This window comes from Cetorhinus maximus, chromosome 19 (genome assembly GCF_964194155.1).
Source record: "Cetorhinus maximus chromosome 19, sCetMax3.hap1.1, whole genome shotgun sequence".
NCBI lineage: Eukaryota > Metazoa > Chordata > Chondrichthyes > Lamniformes > Cetorhinidae > Cetorhinus > Cetorhinus maximus.
Window position 1 is genome coordinate 74,849,186 of NC_135897.1, and position 17,306 is coordinate 74,866,491.

General features: G+C 40.7%; 2 protein-coding genes across 2 annotated transcripts; one reads left to right on the forward strand and one right to left on the reverse strand.

Annotated features, from left to right (window-relative positions):
- The first annotated feature begins 978 nt into the window (after positions 1 to 978).
- Positions 979 to 7,698, forward strand: mrpl44 (mitochondrial ribosomal protein L44). Its single transcript, XM_078564153.1, has 4 exons — positions 979 to 1,227; positions 2,904 to 3,372; positions 5,033 to 5,211; positions 7,413 to 7,698. The coding sequence occupies exons 1-4, from the start codon at positions 1,055 to 1,057 to the stop codon at positions 7,579 to 7,581; spliced, it is 990 nt and encodes a 329-aa protein (XP_078420279.1). The 5' UTR covers positions 979 to 1,054; the 3' UTR covers positions 7,582 to 7,698.
- Positions 7,699 to 13,644: 5,946 nt separating this feature from the next.
- LOC144694089 (transmembrane 4 L6 family member 20-like) lies at positions 13,645 to 17,306 on the reverse strand. Its single transcript, XM_078564450.1, has 4 exons — positions 17,136 to 17,306; positions 15,714 to 15,779; positions 15,377 to 15,561; positions 13,645 to 14,601 (listed from the first exon to the last, which is right to left on the reverse strand). Exons 1-4 carry the CDS (start codon positions 17,304 to 17,306, stop codon positions 14,265 to 14,267), a joined length of 759 nt encoding a protein of 252 aa, XP_078420576.1. The 3' UTR covers positions 13,645 to 14,264.

Here is a 17,306-nt window from a genome sequence, read left to right on the forward strand (position 1 = left end):
AATACTAATTGTATTATAATTGTATTGAAGCACCTCAGAGTGCAACATGATGTATGTTGATAACTCCAATACCACTGTCTGATTGTCTGTAATGACCATATTGAAATGATTGTAATATTCATTGATTGTATTGATGCACCTCGTGATCCATGTGTAAAAGTTGAATCTGATTGTACTTTTTGGGATGGCGATTTTGAAATGTTTTGTAATGTTGTTCCAGATATTTTATGAATAAAGTACATTTTTTTAAAAATAGCACTGGGTTTATTCCCTGTTCCGGCTTGGGACCTGCCTCCTTGCCCTGCCTGTGGTGGAGTTTGTGGTGCTATGGGTTGGACCTGCCTTCAGGCAGAAAACTCAAGAGAAGCTTTGGCTAAATTTCTAGATATGTATGAATTGGTAATTGGGTGCAAACAACTTTTAGGTTTTAAAAACTTATGAATTGAAAGGAATAAACAAATAAAATGCTTCAATTCTGATGAGGGCCATCATTGTTCTTAAATGGAAACTCTCTCTCCACAGATGCTGCAATGACCTGCTGAGTGTTTCCAACATTTTCTGTTTTTGTTTCAGATTTAGACCACCTTTAGTATTTTGTTTTGTACTGTGCTGCAACTGTTCATTAATGAGTGAGATTTTCTACTTCGTGATATTAGCTTCCCTATTTTTGGTCAGTGCCAGCACCATCCGCAAACAAATTGGACAGTCCTACAACCAACCCCATGGAACAAGCGCTTTTCGGTCGCCGTGCATTCACAGTGCGCAAGCGCATAGAGAGGGAGGCGGGGGGGGGGGGGCGTTCGCCAAGGACTCACGATGCGCAAGCGCAGACGGAGGGGAATCCCGAGGATTCACGGTGCGCAAGCGCAGACTGAGGGGGGTTCCCGTGGATTCATGGTGCGCATGCGCAGTGTTAGTGTTCCCTCGGATTCACGGTGCGCAAGCGCAGTGTGGGTGTTTCACCGCGGATTCACGGTGCGCAAGCGCAGTGTGAAGGTATCCCCGCGGATTCACGGTGCGCAAGCGCAGTGTGAGGCTGGCTCTCGGCTCTGTCATGTCGTCGGCGGTGCTGTTCCGAAATGTTTTCAATTCCTTCAGACAAAGTCTTTCTCTCAGCCGGACCATCCTGTTCACACAAACCAGGGAGAAGAAAAGATGGATGAAATCTTACATGTTGCTAATGGAAAGAAAGAAAAAACTTGAAGGGCCTCCACCGCCTCAACCTCGGTGTGTATGAGTGTGCGTGGGGACCAGGCCGCAGATCCTTATTTACCCAAGTGAATGGATGCTCTGAGTGAAAAATATATAAATTTGCCTTTGTTGTTTTGCACTTAATATACCAGACTATTTATGTTGTGCGTTACAGCGTGTTGCATTTTTATACGACCTTTAACAGATGTTTCTCAATACCTCACAGAGGTGGTCAAGCCAATGAAGGAGATTTTTGGAGGGGTGATAACATTTGGTTATAGGAGGTGGATTTGAAGAGGTCATTAAAGTTGGAGAGGCAGAGGGTTAGTGAGGGAATTCCAAACTGAGGGACCGAGACAACCTCAGGAACGTTTGGCAGTGGCAAGGAGCAGAGTTGTCTACAGGAGGCTGGCGTGAGGAACGGAGACATCAGCGCACTTGAGCAGGTTACGGAAATAGTTGGTGGTTGGTAATGTGCGGGTAATGGCTTTAAATTGGAGATGTTGGAACCTTGTGAGCAAGGACGGGAATGATGGATGAGCAGAACTTAGGGCAGCAGGTTATGGGCACAGGAGTTTGGATGAGCTGAAGTTTAGGGAGGATGGAATGTTGGTCAGGAGAGCTTTGCAATAGCTGGTTGACCACAGCATGAATGATCATTACTGAGGAAGGTCAGACGTGGGTGATGTTACAGAGGGGAAAGTAAGGGCCAGAAGCTCAGTTTGAATCAGGCGCACATTGCAAGCTTTTTGATTTGAGCTGAGACAGGAAGGGGGACTGTGTCATTGCCAAAGGTACAAAACATGGAGGCTGAGAGTGATGTCTGTGGTCTTGCCAGCTTTTAGCCAGTGAAAACTGTGACTTGCCTAAGACTGGATGGCAGACAAACAGTGAGAAGGTGCAGAGGCAGTAAAAGCGTCGAGAGAGGTGGTAAAGAGGTAGAGCTGGGTGCTGCTGTATGTATCTCGTGTCTGTGAATGTTGTTACCAAGGGATAGTTTGTATCTGAACGGGCCAATCCTGGATTCTTTGGGAACTCCCAAAGTGATGGCATGGGAATAGAAGCGGAAGCGATTTCTAGAGATGCTTTGGTTATAGAGCAAAGTAGTTACAGTTACAATATGCTGTCAATAGTTTAAAATCATATATGAGATTCTGTAATCAAGATCTTAATCTATTATACAGATTTGTGCAAATCTCCTAGGACTAAGAATGCTAAACTGCTGTATCATATTCTGTACTCGTAATTCTGTGATTGTCCTATTAAGCTGTCAACGTCACTGAGTAAGGGGATATCAGATGGGTCTTTGAAACTTGGCTGTGTCATAATTATCTGGGTGAGCATCAGTGGCCCCCAATGCAACCAATTGATATATTGACGTATTGTGCCATGGAGCGATAAGATGTGATTGTCATGACAAAATCCTGATTTGTTTGAGGGTGTGTGAGTATCATATAGTGGCGAGTGATTTCTCACAGAAGGGGAAGGAAAATTGGGCGTTGAGACGCCTGGGTTGTCACATTCATCTAGCAGTCAGTACAGAGTGGTATTGCCAAGAGTCTTGAGACTGAGTCCTAGATGTGGTGCAGAAGTACAGTATTTTAAATTAATATATGCTTTTAATAAAAGCATCAAATATGGTTGATCTGTGATAGAGAACAACAATCGCTGTTTCTGTGAGCTGAATTTAAAATATTTTGTTGCATTGTCAGATCACAGCAGCCAAACTGGAACTATCATGCTGAAGTAGAGGCCTTTGGTCAACGTCTTCATGAGAATTTCAACCTGGACCTTCTCAAAACAGCGTTCATCAATCCCTGTTATATTACGTTTGAGGAAGCACGCCGCCGGGAACTTAGACTGGAAAGAGAGGAGATCACATTAAATCTCAAAGACAATCAGCAGTTATTTGAGAAAGGCTCACTGTTTTCAGATACTTACCTCCAAAACTGTTTTAGTAATGCCTATCCAAACTTACCTGCCGACGGTGTTAAGGCATTTACTACTCACATCACAAGGTCAGAGAATGTGTGCCATGTTGCCAGAAACTTAGCTGTGGAAGACTTGACACTAAGTGCAGAGTTCCCAGTGCCACAGGAGGTTTTACAAAAGACATTCTTTGCTGTTGTTGGAGCTTTGCTTGAGAGCAGTGGACCTGAAAGAGCCAGCTTATTTATCCGGGTAAGATACTGGGGCAATAATGGTGGGGAGTGGACTACATTGCACATGTAAATAATAATAAGAGACTACACTGGGTACAGTGATAGTTGCCCAAAGTTCAAGCAGATTTACAGGTTGTATGAGCAGTAACAACAACTTGCATTCATACAATTCATGTAGAGCCTCACAGAAGTATAATCAAGAAAAAATGAATGACAAGATTGGCAGCCTTGAGCAGTCACAGATTTAAGGTCATCAATAATAGAACCAGAGGGGAGATGAGATTTTTAAAAAGTTGTTATGATCTGGAATGCATTGCCTGAAAGGGAGGCAAAAGCAGTTTTAATAGTTCCTTTCAAAAGGAAATTAGATGTATACTTGAAAAGGAAAACATTTGTAGAGCTATGGGAAAAGAGCAAGGAAATGAGACAAATTGAACAGTACTTTCAAAGAGACAGCACTGTTATGATGGGCTGAATGGCCTTGTTCTGTGCTTGATAATTCTGACACCCAGACAATGAAATATTAGGAGAGTTAACAAAAAACATGGTCACAAGAGGTGGCATTTAAAGGAAGAGCTGGAGCTAATGAGGAAAGGGATTTCTGTCAGGAATTCTATAGCGCTTGGGGCTCTAGTTATAGAGTCAGGCTGTACAAAAAGTGAAGGTACCAAGTAGACTTACAAACAAAATACCCAGTGGTGTATTATGTGATTGGTAGGCACATTTGATTGAAGATGCTGGGACCACTGAGGAATGTGTGTTTTAATGAAGCATTAATATACAAAACCAAGGAGCGAGGACAGTAGAACTTAGCATGTTTGAAATTTACCAAGAATTTTTCTATTTTAGTTGAACTTCTTGCTTCCCAATTTTTAGCTTATATCTTTTGGGAAATATTTGTGATTAGTGAGGAGCGATGTCAGTGATGGACTGTTTTTTATACTTCTGTTAGCCAGCATCAAAGTTGTACAGCAAACCCAGGCACAGAGTAAAACTCTATATTTTGCTTTAAACCCAAACTCTAATACTTCCTATGTTTTTTTTAATTAATTCATGGGACATTGGCACTATATTGTACATAGTTATTACAGTATAGCTGGACAGTAAATGCGCAGTGCTTTTTTCTTCAATGCTAAGAATTTGTGATGTAAATTCCGAGTCTGGGCCTGACTTTGTCCTGGATTCATAGCCTGATTGCAGAGCAAAGCTGCCTCGCACTGGCACTGCAGTTGTATATATGTAGGCTCAATTAACCAGCTAAAACCCTGTAGTTTATCAGCACAGGGACAGTTAAATTTCCTGGTGCTTGTCCAACTAAGATCATCCTATACATTAGGGCTTTGGCTTTCATTTATATAGCTGAATAGGAAGAATTCCAGTCTAACTTTGGGTTGTTCCTGTTGTGTCTTGACTCAGTGTGCTGCTGCAGTTGTGTATGATTTGACCTGACACTGGATGTAATACCTGTTCTGTGAAACAGTGGATGCTTCTTTTGACTTGTTATATTATAAGCATGGCTTTACATGCTGATTCTTTTGTTCTGTGTGACTAGTGATTCAAATGATTTGCAAATGTGTAACAGCCTATTAACAGCAACTGGACTATTTGCTTCTGCCTTTACTTTTGAATAGAGTATCTGACTCTCAAATGTATTTTCTGATTTATTGGTCTTTTTATAGGACTTCCTCATCTCTCAACTTATTGGGAAAGATCTGTTTGAAATCTGGCCTCTTGTTAATCCCATGGGACTATTGGTGGAAGAGCTGAAGAGGAGGAAGATGTCTCTTCCTGAGTCCAGACTAACCAGGCAGTCTGGAGCCAGCACTGTGCTCCCGGTGTATTTCGTTGGACTATACAGGTACATGATAAATGTTGTTCAACATGTTGTGGAGTAGCTATGCACTGTAACCTTATTAGGTTAAATATCCAAAAGGAACTGTTGTAAAAATGCATGGTATTATAATCTTTGTATTTTGTATTCAATTTCATATGTTCATATGTTGTTTCCTGCCAGTAGTGCAAATGCACCATAAACTGTAAAACATTGATTTTAGTTCACTGAAGAGCTGTTGAGAAGCTTGGAAATTGTTGCTTGGCGTAGAGACACTGTTAGCTGTTTGGAAGAATGGGAGAAACCCTCTAATTGCTGATGAGAAGGATTGGGGGTTGATGGGAGGCTTATGATTTGTTGATTATTTGAAGCAAGATTTGTATATTATGCTGTGGAAGGGCAATTTAGTGGCTGCTGATTCAACGTGATGGTGAGAGTTGCTGATTGGATGAGGGGGTGGCTATGGTGAGAGTTGCTGATTGGATGAGGAGGTGGCTACGGTAAACTGTTTATTTGAAAAAAGGAGCTGCAAATGGGAGTGGTTGTTTGCTAGTCAACTGTGATGTATTGGGAGAGGAGTTCACAGTTGCTGATTAACATAGTGAGCAGCCGAAGAACCATGGTGAACTCTTGTACCAGGAGTTGCATTACTTTTATGAAATGCTGAATTCAAAGATGGTCATGCTTAAAACACTAAATATACACGTACGGGAGCTAACCCTGCTGTTGGGGGTGACATGCTGATTCGCTGACGAGAGGGTGGCAAGAAATAAAGCCTCATAAATCAAGAGGCAAGCTCTTAAAAATCGAGGGAACTGGTATAAAAGGGATGAGGTTTTTTTCCAAACACAAACCAATACAGATTGACAGTAAGCTTTAATTTCACTTAGAAATTGTGTCTCTCACAATTGATTAATGAGAGTTGGCATGTCTGCCTTATTTTTCCTCAAGACATAAATTACAGTAAAAGAACAAATCATTTCATGCCATTACCAGGCACATATTGCACAGTCTAAATTTTACACAACATGAATTTATGGAAAGGGTTTGTTGGCTTTTTAATTTGTTCTCGAGATGTAGACATTGCTGGCAAGATCACAGTGACGGCCCCATTCCTGGTTCCCTAATAACGTGTTTATGGGCCACCCTCTTGAACCACTACGGTTCTTGTGTTGATTGTCCTGGAATGGTGTAGATGGAGGATTCCAGGCTCTAGACCTAGCAACTATTATGAAATGGTGGTATATGCCTAAGTCAGGATGATGTATTACATGTCCTTCTCAGTGGTAGGTCTTTTATTGACCAGCTGGTAGTGTTAATGTAAGCTTATCATCTTGTAGATGGTACATACTGTAGTTCCAAGTACGCTGGTGGGGGGAATAAATACAGTGGTGGTGCCGTTGGAGAGCTGGTTGTTGTACATGCCACTTATCAGCCGAAGTTGGGATGCTGGCTGGATCCTGCAGTAGTCTGGCGTGGGTTGTTTCCAATTTTGGGGAAGTTACAAATGGAACTGAATATTGTGAATCAAGTCGATGAACAACTTAACTCTAAATCTTGCCTAATGAAGATCACTGGTGAAGCAGCTAAAAGTTTTGGGCCAAGGTGCTGCCTTGAGCTCGTGCAATGATTTCTTGTGTTTGGCCTGTGATTTACTTAGTGCCTGGTACAATTAACCTAAAAATAGTGAGAGAAGAGCTTACAAAAGGAGAATGAGGAAAATGTCTAAAACGGATCAAAGATATTAGGTAGAATGAGTGCAGCAGTACATTAATTTATAATGGAGTCCGGGGAAGATGATCAGCTCCTAAAAACACATGACTACTTAAGAGGCAAAGTTTGTTCTCTTGGGTGATTCAATATAATTGCATGAATTAAATATTTCTAGAATTGTCATTTAGTTTATATAAATAAATGTTTGATCCAAAACTAAGATGCGCTTTGGACTTACAACTTTCAGGCATGATTTTTCGTTTTATGGTTTTGTTCAGCTTGCCTAAACAACTGGGTTTTACCAATTGACTGGGTTAGATGAAGGGTGATTCAAATGGTTTGTGAAATAGTGAACGCTGCACTGGTTAAATTTCATATGACAAGTAACTCATCAAGTTGCCAGGATATACTTGGTTTTAAATCAGTAATAGCATCTGTCATGCATTTATATCGGAAATGACAAAGTTCTCACCTGGAAATGCTGGTATTAACAGATGTCCAATGTCTTGTTGCAGTGATAAGCAGCTAATCGCAGAAGGACCTGGTGAAACTGTGCTGTCAGCTGAAGAAGAGGCAGCACGAGTAGCGCTGCGTAAAATTTATGGTTACACAGAAAACAGACGACCTTGGGATTATTCGAGCCACGTAAAGCAACCTGTGGCAGCCAAAGCTCTGAGCAATTAATGTGCTGGATTCATCCTATGTGACTTACATCATCCAAATATTAGCTCTGGTTATGGGACCTTAACCATTGTGCAAATATTCATACTTTTGCAGCTATAATAAAGATATTCAAAATCAGTTTTCAGTATTTATTGCAAAACTATTTGGGGAAGTTACATGCTAATAATGTGTACAGCTCTGGTTGCCATGTTATGCAAAGGATATTGAGGCACTGGAGTGGGTGTGAAAATAACATTTGCAATGATTATACCAGAGCTATGAGGCTATATCTATCAGGAGAGGATTAACAGGCTCTTTTTTTCTGCTCAAAAGATGTGATTGAAATGTGATCTGATAGATCTTTAAGATTAAGAAAAGCTTTGATGGAGCAGGCACAGAGTGTTTCCACTTAGGTGGCGGTGGGGGGATAGACCAAAACTAGAATCCATAAATATAGACATAAAGATAGTCACCAAGAAATCAAATAGAAAATAGAAGAAACTTCTTTGCCCAAAAAGTGGTGAGAATGTGGATCTCTACCACAACAAATATTTGTAGTGAATAATACAGATACATTTAAGGAATTCAGTTCATAAAGAACTGTCACTCGATGATGTGGACAAGCCACTTGCAGTAAAAATGTTAAGGATAGTAGAAGTAGCTAGGTAAACATATGAAGGAGAAAGGAATCAAGGGTTATTCTGATAGTTAGATGAGGAAGGATGGGAGGAGGCTTGAATGGAACATGCACTGGTTGGGCCAAATGGCCTATTTCTGTGCTGGATATTCTAAGTAATATACTATCATTGGAGATCACTTCTAATTGCCTTGCTCTGAAGAGTCACACTGACCCGAAACGTTAACTCTGTTTCTCTCTCCACAGATGCTGCCAGACCTGCTGAGTTTTTCCAGCATTTTCTGTTTTTATTTCAGATTTCCAGCATCCGCAGTATTTTGCTTTTATTCAATTTAAAGCTGTTTGTTGAAATGCAATGATCATTTCAGTTTGACAATTTTTTAATAAATGCCTCCTTGATATAATTGGACGATTGGTACAGGAAAATCTCGTCGGATTCACCCTTTTAATTTATTCAGGATTAATTGTTGAAACTAGTAATGATATTGCTCAGATATCTTGTTTTTTTGGTCCTCTTCCTGGATATTGAAAACATTTTCAAACCATCTTGATGCCATTATTTCAGATTTAAATACATTACTGCAGCTTTTTTACAAGAGGTAATGTTTAAAGTACATTTCAAATGACTTTTTTTTTACCATTTTCAGACTAGGATTCTGTGCAGCAGGAGTTGGAGAATAGGAATCTTTTTATCGTGTCCATGGACAGTCTATACATGGCCCAGCCAGAACTGGACACATTTTTGCGCCTTGTTGTTGAATTCGGCAAGATCTGCAACAGTGCAGGGTTCCTCTAGCGATGGGCATTGCAGGAGGTGTTGCATAGTCTGTTACTCAGTTCCACATTCATTTGTCGGGCTGGTTGTATATCCCCATTTGCTTAGTGACACCTTTGAACGACCTACACCAGCCCTAAGTCTGTTAAGGCACTTCCAGGTTGCCCAGTTGCAATTAGCTCCTGGAGGAAGGCTTTCATCCGGTAGAATTTCCATCGTTGGGTGTTGTACGAGACTGGTGAGCCAGTCTTTCCACAAGGCGATGCGGGCTTCAGATGGAGTTGATTGTAATGGAACAACACCGTTCATGAAGCTCTTCCTTGACTTCAGGTGGCTGGGTGTAGGTGTATGACCATGTAAAGTTTGCCTCTCATCTGATGTTTGACGGAGTCGCTCTTTCTTGCTGACTACCGTTCTCATATCAGGGGGAGCGATACGCAGGATATATAGGCTGTTGGTGTTTGTTGGTTTTAAACAACCTGTGATAAGTCGGCAGCTTGCATTCAGAACGGCATTCATCTTCTTAGCATGAGTAGATCTTTCCCATGCAGGGCAGGCGTATTCAGCAGTGGAATAGCAAAGAGCAAGTGCACTGATTCGCAATGTTTTCAAGCTTGCTCCCCATAGGGATAATGGGTGGATACTCTAATTGGCAGGGTGTCTCACAGAGTACTGGTGCCAAGGTCGTTTAAATTTTTTTCATGTGCACAGTCTGGTTATCTGCACAGTGCCTTTAAGTTTTCTTGCACAGCTAAGGATGCTTGTATCTTTTAGGCACAACTTCTGAGTGGCCTCTCCAGTACCCACCTTACATGGGTGCAGCTTAACGGGAACATTGATGGAGGCCTCAACTCGTCACCCAATTTATGAACAATGCATGATGTGACAAAAGAGACAAATATTTAAGTTTGCCAATGATACAACGATCGGCAGCATTGTAAGCAGTGTAGATAAAAGCATAAAATGACACATTAATAGAAAAAGTGAAAAGGCAAAAGTGTGTGTAGTCCACTCCAGACCTAAAACTATAGATCAGTGTACTTTTGAAATAGTAAAAAGTTAAAAACAGTGGAGGTCCAAAGGGGCTTAGGGATTTATCACTGCATCACTGCCAAAAATTTAATGGACAGATGCAGAAAATAATCAAAAAGGCCAATGGAATGCTGTCCTTGTGTTTAGAAGATTGAAGTACAAAAGGGTAAAAGTTATGCAACAGCTATACAAAGCTATTAGACCAGACCTGGAGGACTATGTTCTGTTCCAGACACCACAACTTAGAAAGGAATTTTTGGCCTTGGAGGAAGCGTGACGTAGATTTACCAGAATGATACCTGGATGCCAAGTGTTAAAAACAGATTACACAAACTAGGAATTTAGACGGCTAAGGGGTTGATTTAATCAACATTTTCAAGATGATGTGAGGAACTGATGGGGTATATGGAGAGAAGTTTGTCATTGGTTGGGAATCTCAGACAAGGGCCATAGCCAGCCTAAAAGTTATAGCCAGATCTTTCAGGAGTAAAGTTAGGAAATGCTTTTACAAGCAAATGGTGAGGAAGTTTGGATTTTATTTCCATAAATGGCAGTTGATGATAGGATTTAACAATTGTTCTATCAATTTCAGGTTTAAATTTTTTGTTAACCAAGGGTGTTAAAGGATATGGAATTAGGTCATAGATCAGCCATGATCTCATTGAATGGTGGGACAGGCTTGAGGAGTTAAATGGTCTTTTCTGTTCCTATGTTCCGATTCTGTTTTTTAAAAGGCTGCTTATAGTACCTGAACTTTAATATTATAAATGAATCTGGTATTGCAGAAGGATTTTGGGTTCCTATTCTAATTTGTTGAATCTGATCTGATCCAGAAAGACTGAATCAAAGCCATTACACCTGGATTCCAATATATAGCTCAAGTCATTGATCTGACTTTAAAAACAGTACTATGCAGGGAAACACATTGGCTATTAATATCATAATCTTCTGTTCAATCCCATATGGTCACCGTTTACTGGCAATCCCCTGCCAATCCAAAACCACCTTTTTTTCCCCCTAATCTTGATTCCTAGTTCTGTGTGAGATCTGATTTTTCTTTTAATGGATGCAAATATTGTTATAGGTGATGGGCCACCTCCCCATATAACAGAAGAAAGGGGTGAGGGGAGAGAAAAATACTTGATGGTCAACAAAGGGAGCAGTGTGCCAACTATACACCCACTGGCATGCTTCGAAAATCACCTATAATATTGATTAGGCGCTTATAGACCTGGCTGTGGAAGTATTCAACAGCATACCCACGGTGCCAAATTCAGCTTTAAACATGGTGACAGAATGCAGCTCACAGGCAATCTGTAATCAAATTTAGAAGGCTCCAAACATCATAATTTCACTTATCAATATATGCAAAGTAAAAACCAGGTCCATATAAGCACCATACATAAATATGATGTAAAGTAACTTTAAAATTACATTGCACATTTTCCCCAAAAAATAATTTTATATTAATCTGAGTAGTAAACAAGACACAGCCTCTGTTGGTAGAAATCAGTTTAAAAACACATTGTTGAAAGAAGATGGACTCCATTCAATGGATGCATTTTCACTTCCTTGTTTCATTCTGGTATTCTCTGAAGTTCTGCCAAAGTTAAGAGGAATCTCTGATAATATATTAGCCACCTCAATATTTTCTTAATTTAGAATCCTGGAATCAGGTGAAACAATCACAAATACAATAAACAATTTGTAATTTGGTATAAGAGAGCCAACAGATGGAAAGTGGAATGTGTTTAAAAATAAAAATGGGATGTAGGAATCCCTTGCTAGTTATATTGTAGCTTTGTCAGATTTTTATTCTCCCCCTTCCCAAGCCTGTGCTGTATGAATGTTAATGTCCCATGAGCCACTTTCTGGCAAGAAGCTGCACTCTTGGTTTTGCTGCCTCTTAATAAGGTCTCATTGCTGTACTATTGACTTTTCTAGCAGGTTGGTTAAAGTTTAGTCTTTTTACTTTTTTGATCAAAATGGCAATGTTTAACCACTAGCAGTAAATCTTTGATTCTTCATTAAAGTGTGGGAGCGAAGGTCATCATTAAGCTGTAACCACAGAAAATTTTGCACTTTGGAGGACGAAGACTTCTCATTCTTTGTAGTCAAAACCAGTGTAACTGCTGCTTTCCAACAGATTCTACTCATTGATTATGAGAATCTACCAGGAAAAGTGGAAAATTTCCCCTCTCTGTCCTGTCCAGCACAAAATGACAAATCCAATCTGGCAAATTCCCATCCTGTCAGCCTTCTCTCAGTTGCTGGCAAAATGATAGAAGATGTGCACTTACCAATAACTGTTCACTAATGCCCAGTTTGGATTTTGCCACAGCCACTTGGCTCCAGACCTTATTATAGCCCTGGTCCAAACATGGACAGAAGAGCTGAATTTCAGAGGTGATGTGAGAATGACTGTCCTTGACAACAAGGCAGCATTTGATCAAGTGTGGCATCAAGGGGCCCTAGAAAAATCAAGGGGAAACTTTCCGCTGCTTAGTCATACGTAGCACAGGGAAAGATGGTTGTGGTTATAGGAAGCCAATCATCTCACCCAGGATTCTGTTGCAGGAGTTCCTCAGGACAACCATCTTCAGTTGCTTCATCAATTACCTTCCCTACACCTTAAGGTTAAAAGTGGGGATATTTGCAGATGATTGTGCAATGTTCAGTTCCATTTGCAACCCCTCAGATGATGCCTCAGTCTGTGCCCATGAAGCAAGCCAGACAATATTCAAGCTTGGGCTGATAAGTGACATAACATGCAGGCTGCATAAGTGCCAGGAAATAACCAACTCCAACAAGCAAAAGTCTAACCTCCCCCCTTTAACATTAAATGGCATTATCCTGGTCAAATTTCCTCCACTAGAAATATCTTGGGGGTCACCAACAACCAGAAAATTAACTCAACCAGCCACATAAATACTGCAGCTACAACAGCAGGTCAGGGACTGGGGATTGTGCAATGTTGTGACTTGCCTCATGACTCCCTAAGGCCTGATGACATGATGGAAAAATCTCCATTTGCCTGGATAAACACACCTCCTAAAACACTCAAGAAGCTCGACTCTACCCAGGATAAAACAGGCCAGTTGATTGGCATCTCATCCACCGCCTTAAACATTCATCTCCTCCATCAGCGCACAATTGCAACAGCGTCCCATCCACAGGATGCCTTGTACCAACTCACTAAAACTTCTTCGATAGCACCTCCCAAACCCATAACATCTACCACTTAAGAGCAGCAGGCTCATGTGAACAACAACACCTCCAAGTTTCTATCCAAGTCACACAACTTCTTAGCTTGGAAATATATCACCATCACCACTCAAAATCCTGGAATTCCTACCTAATAGCACTGTGGGAATACTTTCAGAACACCAATTGCAATGTTTCAAGAAAGCAGCTCACCACCACCGGACATCACAAGGACTATTAGAGATTGGCAATAAATGCTGGTCCAGCCAGCGACGCCCACGTCGCATGAATAAAACGAATGTAGATGAGAACTGAGCAAGGTGGGTAGCAGATCTGTTGGCTTCAATGGGCAGTAAAATGGGGGGAGGTCAGATTAAACTCTTAAGAAGTCAAAGGTAAGAGTTCTTTTTGGAACCTTTAGTCTCAGTTATAGAGGATCTTGATATCGATTGTGTAACTAGTACGAGTTGTTCAGCTTGTGCTTAAAGCGGTCAGTAATTACACTATCACTCCAGTCTCATTGTGAGGTTTTCCATTATAACACTGCTTATAATAAAGTTGGCAGTATGATACTATCTATTATAAACCTCTATCTGCTAACCGAAACTCTAGGTTTATATAACATCACCCGAGGGATTTACGAAATTGAATTCGGTTCTAAGTAACGGGCATGAAAACCGGTGTTTTATTTGGCTTTAGAGAAACAGTTTGTGAAAACCCATCACCACCGAAACCCAGGTTTCTGCCAACGGCGGAAGCTACGATATGTCGTTCGATAATTTTCATACAAAGCAGTCATCTAGCTGGTATGAATAATTAGATACTTTCACAGTTGGGATAATATGTTAACGGTTCGGACAATTCAGCATGTAAGAGATTTCAGTGAGGGGAAGGCAATCCGCTAGATCATGACTTTTTTGTACAATGCATTTTAGACAAACATTATTTAGAGTGCACTGGGAATGAAGACGCCATCATGATTTTTTTTTTCCGCACCAGGAGCTGTCATTTTTTTCATTGTGACTGTTGGGAGTAATGGAGCTGACTGCAGGTTTATTACACTGGTCTACTGCGCCTCCTCTTGGATGTTCCGCAGATAAAGCCGAAAACTCCAACGATTATTTGCAACGCACTGACCATCACTTCCAGTATCCCAACCAAAAAGAGTCCGCTGAATGTGATCCTGTGAATCGTCTTTTGAAAGCCTACATCTGTCTCTAAACTGGGAGCTGTTGATGCGGCTTTCACGCTGGAAACGGTTAACTTATTGGCAGGAACTGTAGAAAAGTTGGTACCTGGTAGATCAGTTGGTACAATGTGAAAGCCAGTTTGATTAATTCCACACTTGTCTTCCACAAACCACTTCAAATCAATCTTGATATTTGAAAGAGACCTAGAAAAAAAGTTTTTATTAATGCAGTACACAATTTTTGTGTATCAATTAATATTTTTCTCTAGCTTTTTGTAATAGGGTGCACAATGTGGGCAGATCTCTGCCAATGTCAGTAGCTGGTGCACAGATTGCCAGAGACAGATTTCTTGTGATTTTTCTTTCATGCCTTAATGGGGAGCACCTGGATATATAGGTGCAGGGATTAAATTAAACCGGATCAACTACAACACAACTAGATCGTTCTAAAGATTTTTTTTTTTAAAAACACGAATAAATCAAGGCGGGCCACCCGGAACACCACTTTATTCAAAAGGAATTGTTGCTGTTAATTTAAGATTTGAAGAGCTCGCTGACGCAAAGGTAACTTTGTCCCTTCATCTTTTGTTGTTGGAGGTCTGCTATCAGGCTGCCAGTTAATAGGTGATTTCCCAGGTCCCCTCAGGTATCTTCGCTATACTGTACGTTTCTCTCCTCCTTCTGGTCAGTCGCATGGGTCTCTTAGAACTGCCTGCAAGTGCTAGAAAACCTCCTTTGTTTCCTGAGAACCGGAACTGGACTCTTACGCCCCATTAGATCAAATTATTCATTGGTTTAAATTATACGAAAACTAAATAATAATAATAATAATAAATAATAACCAGTGAGCCAAATGTTCAATCATTATACGGTGTATAGAAAACTTAGCGAAATCGCTGTCTAAGCAGCATCCGCGTTCTGTTGCAGTGTGATGTACCACTGTGCTGTGCAGGTGTCCTTGCACCAGTATTTGGCTTATCGGTTGTTATAATATATACAAAAAAATACTTGCTTTATGTCTTCTATTGAGAAGCTGCAGTTTTCCAGACTGTGACTTTCTGTATCGCAGACCAGTGGCCCCTTAATCAGGGAATGCAGTGAGACCAATGCACAGTACACGGCTCCAAGAACACTGATCAGACTGAGAAGTGCAGACAGCAGGAGCTGCAGGTCAGAACACAGAATGGTGAGAATAAGATTTTTATGCAATGATCACATGCAGGGGTTTTTTTTTTGTTATCAAGGTTGGAAATAAAGTTCAATTAAGTTATTATTTCAATATGGACTGGGTGCTTTGAGTTGATTTTTGCACCTACCCCTGTTCTGGTATTGCAGTTTTGTCCCTTCCGTGCTGCCAGAGACATGGATACTGTTGGAATGACCTGTATCAAACGGGAGCCGAAACAAGTATTCAGAAATAACTACTCTGGAGGTAGGAATCTGTAGAACAGACTATCTTAAAAATATTCAACAGGAATAAACAGATGTGCGATTGAACTGAAACTGCACAGAAATGCTCTGGCATTGTGGGCAAACGTAAGTTTTAAAAACCCCAAATGAGTGTGGAGATGATTGAATTTTCCGTTTTTCATTTGTCTACAATTTTAGCCACATAATAACACGGGAGAAGTATTCCAATGTAATTATGCTGAAGATTAAATTTAAAACAGTCTCTGGCTAAATGTTGCTTTCGAAGATAGCTAAGGGCACAAAATACTAAATATGTCCTTCTGCTTGTATCTTCCAGTGAATCAAACGAAACAGAATCAGAGTTCTTACAACATTGTTGCCTCATGCCTTAAGAACCTCGTGCGGATGGACCCACAGGAAGACAAATAAAAACAGAATATGCTGGAAATACTCAACAGGTCAGGCAGCATCAGCAGTGGAGAGAGAAACGGTTAATTCTCTTGAAAGGTCATCGGTCTCTGTTTCTCTCCCCGAAGTTGCCTGACCTGCTGAGTATTTCCAGCGTTTTCTGTTTTTATTTCAGATTTCCAGCCTCCACAGTGTTTTGCTTTTCCACGGGAAGACACGTTAGTTTTCCAGTCTTCTGGGCTGGTTTCTAATGACCATTTTCATAAGACTGCAACATTTTTATTGTTACAACATGAAGCTCTATACCTGAAATATCAACAAGTACTCTTTCTTAAATAAAACAGAAAATGCTCTAAGTACTCAATAGGTTGGGCAGCATTTGCGGAGGAAGAAATGAACGTTTCAGACCGATGACCTTTCGTCAGAACAGTTCCTATTGTTCCTTTACAGATGCTGCCTGATCGCTAAGTGTTTCCGAGATTTCTGTTTTTTGTTTCCGAGTTCCAGCATTAGCAGTAATTTATTGTTTTACAAAGTTAAACAAATGGAAATACACCCGACTAAAACCATCTTACAGTATCCCTGTTTAGGTGACATGGAATTTCTATCTGTCGACGGCAATTATATAGTTATCACCTGCTTTGAACTGAATACTAGAATACCAGGCTTGATATTTTCTTTGGAAGTTATCTTAGTCCAGAATAAAATTATTATCCAAGACTGGTCAGCCATTGCACTATGCTGCTCACTGTCCAGTCGCAAAATTCTTGTTTTTTTAAATATGCCATGGTCCCAGTCAAGCACCTACACTGGCTCTCGTACTAGAACATTCCTAACTCAATTACTCTGTTGAAGAAGCAAACTCTAACTAAAATCCTACAAGAGGATTCCCTAGCTGGCTCTGCGGTGCAATATCTTACCAAGATCCCACCTCCAAAAATACCAGGTAGCCACCATTCATAACACGATATGGAGTTCCGAAATAACCGACCATCGCGGCAGTTCACGATTAGAGGTATCATGTTCAGGACAATAGCCAAAATGGTCAAAGCCAGGAGACAAGAACCATTAAACAATGTGAAGCACGGCAT

Bases quoted from the DNA above. Each gene is read 5' to 3' on its own strand.
- mrpl44 (XM_078564153.1), top strand. From the start codon at position 1,055: ATGTCGTCGGCGGTGCTGTTCCGAAATGTTTTCAATTCCTTCAGACAA. The intron at 3,373-5,032 runs GTAAGATACTGG...GTCTTTTTATAG, and splicing joins GAGCCAGCTTATTTATCCGG to GACTTCCTCATCTCTCAACT. The intron at 5,212-7,412 runs GTACATGATAAA...GTCTTGTTGCAG, and splicing joins TATTTCGTTGGACTATACAG to TGATAAGCAGCTAATCGCAG.
- LOC144694089 (XM_078564450.1), bottom strand. From the start codon at position 17,306: ATGCCGTGCTTCACATTGTTTAATGGTTCTTGTCTCCTGGCTTTGACC. The intron at 15,780-17,135 runs GTAAGATATTGC...CGTTTGATACAG, and splicing joins TTTTTGGAGGTGGGATCTTG to GTCATTCCAACAGTATCCAT. The intron at 15,562-15,713 runs GTAGGTGCAAAA...TCTGACCTGCAG, and splicing joins ACTGCAATACCAGAACAGGG to CTCCTGCTGTCTGCACTTCT.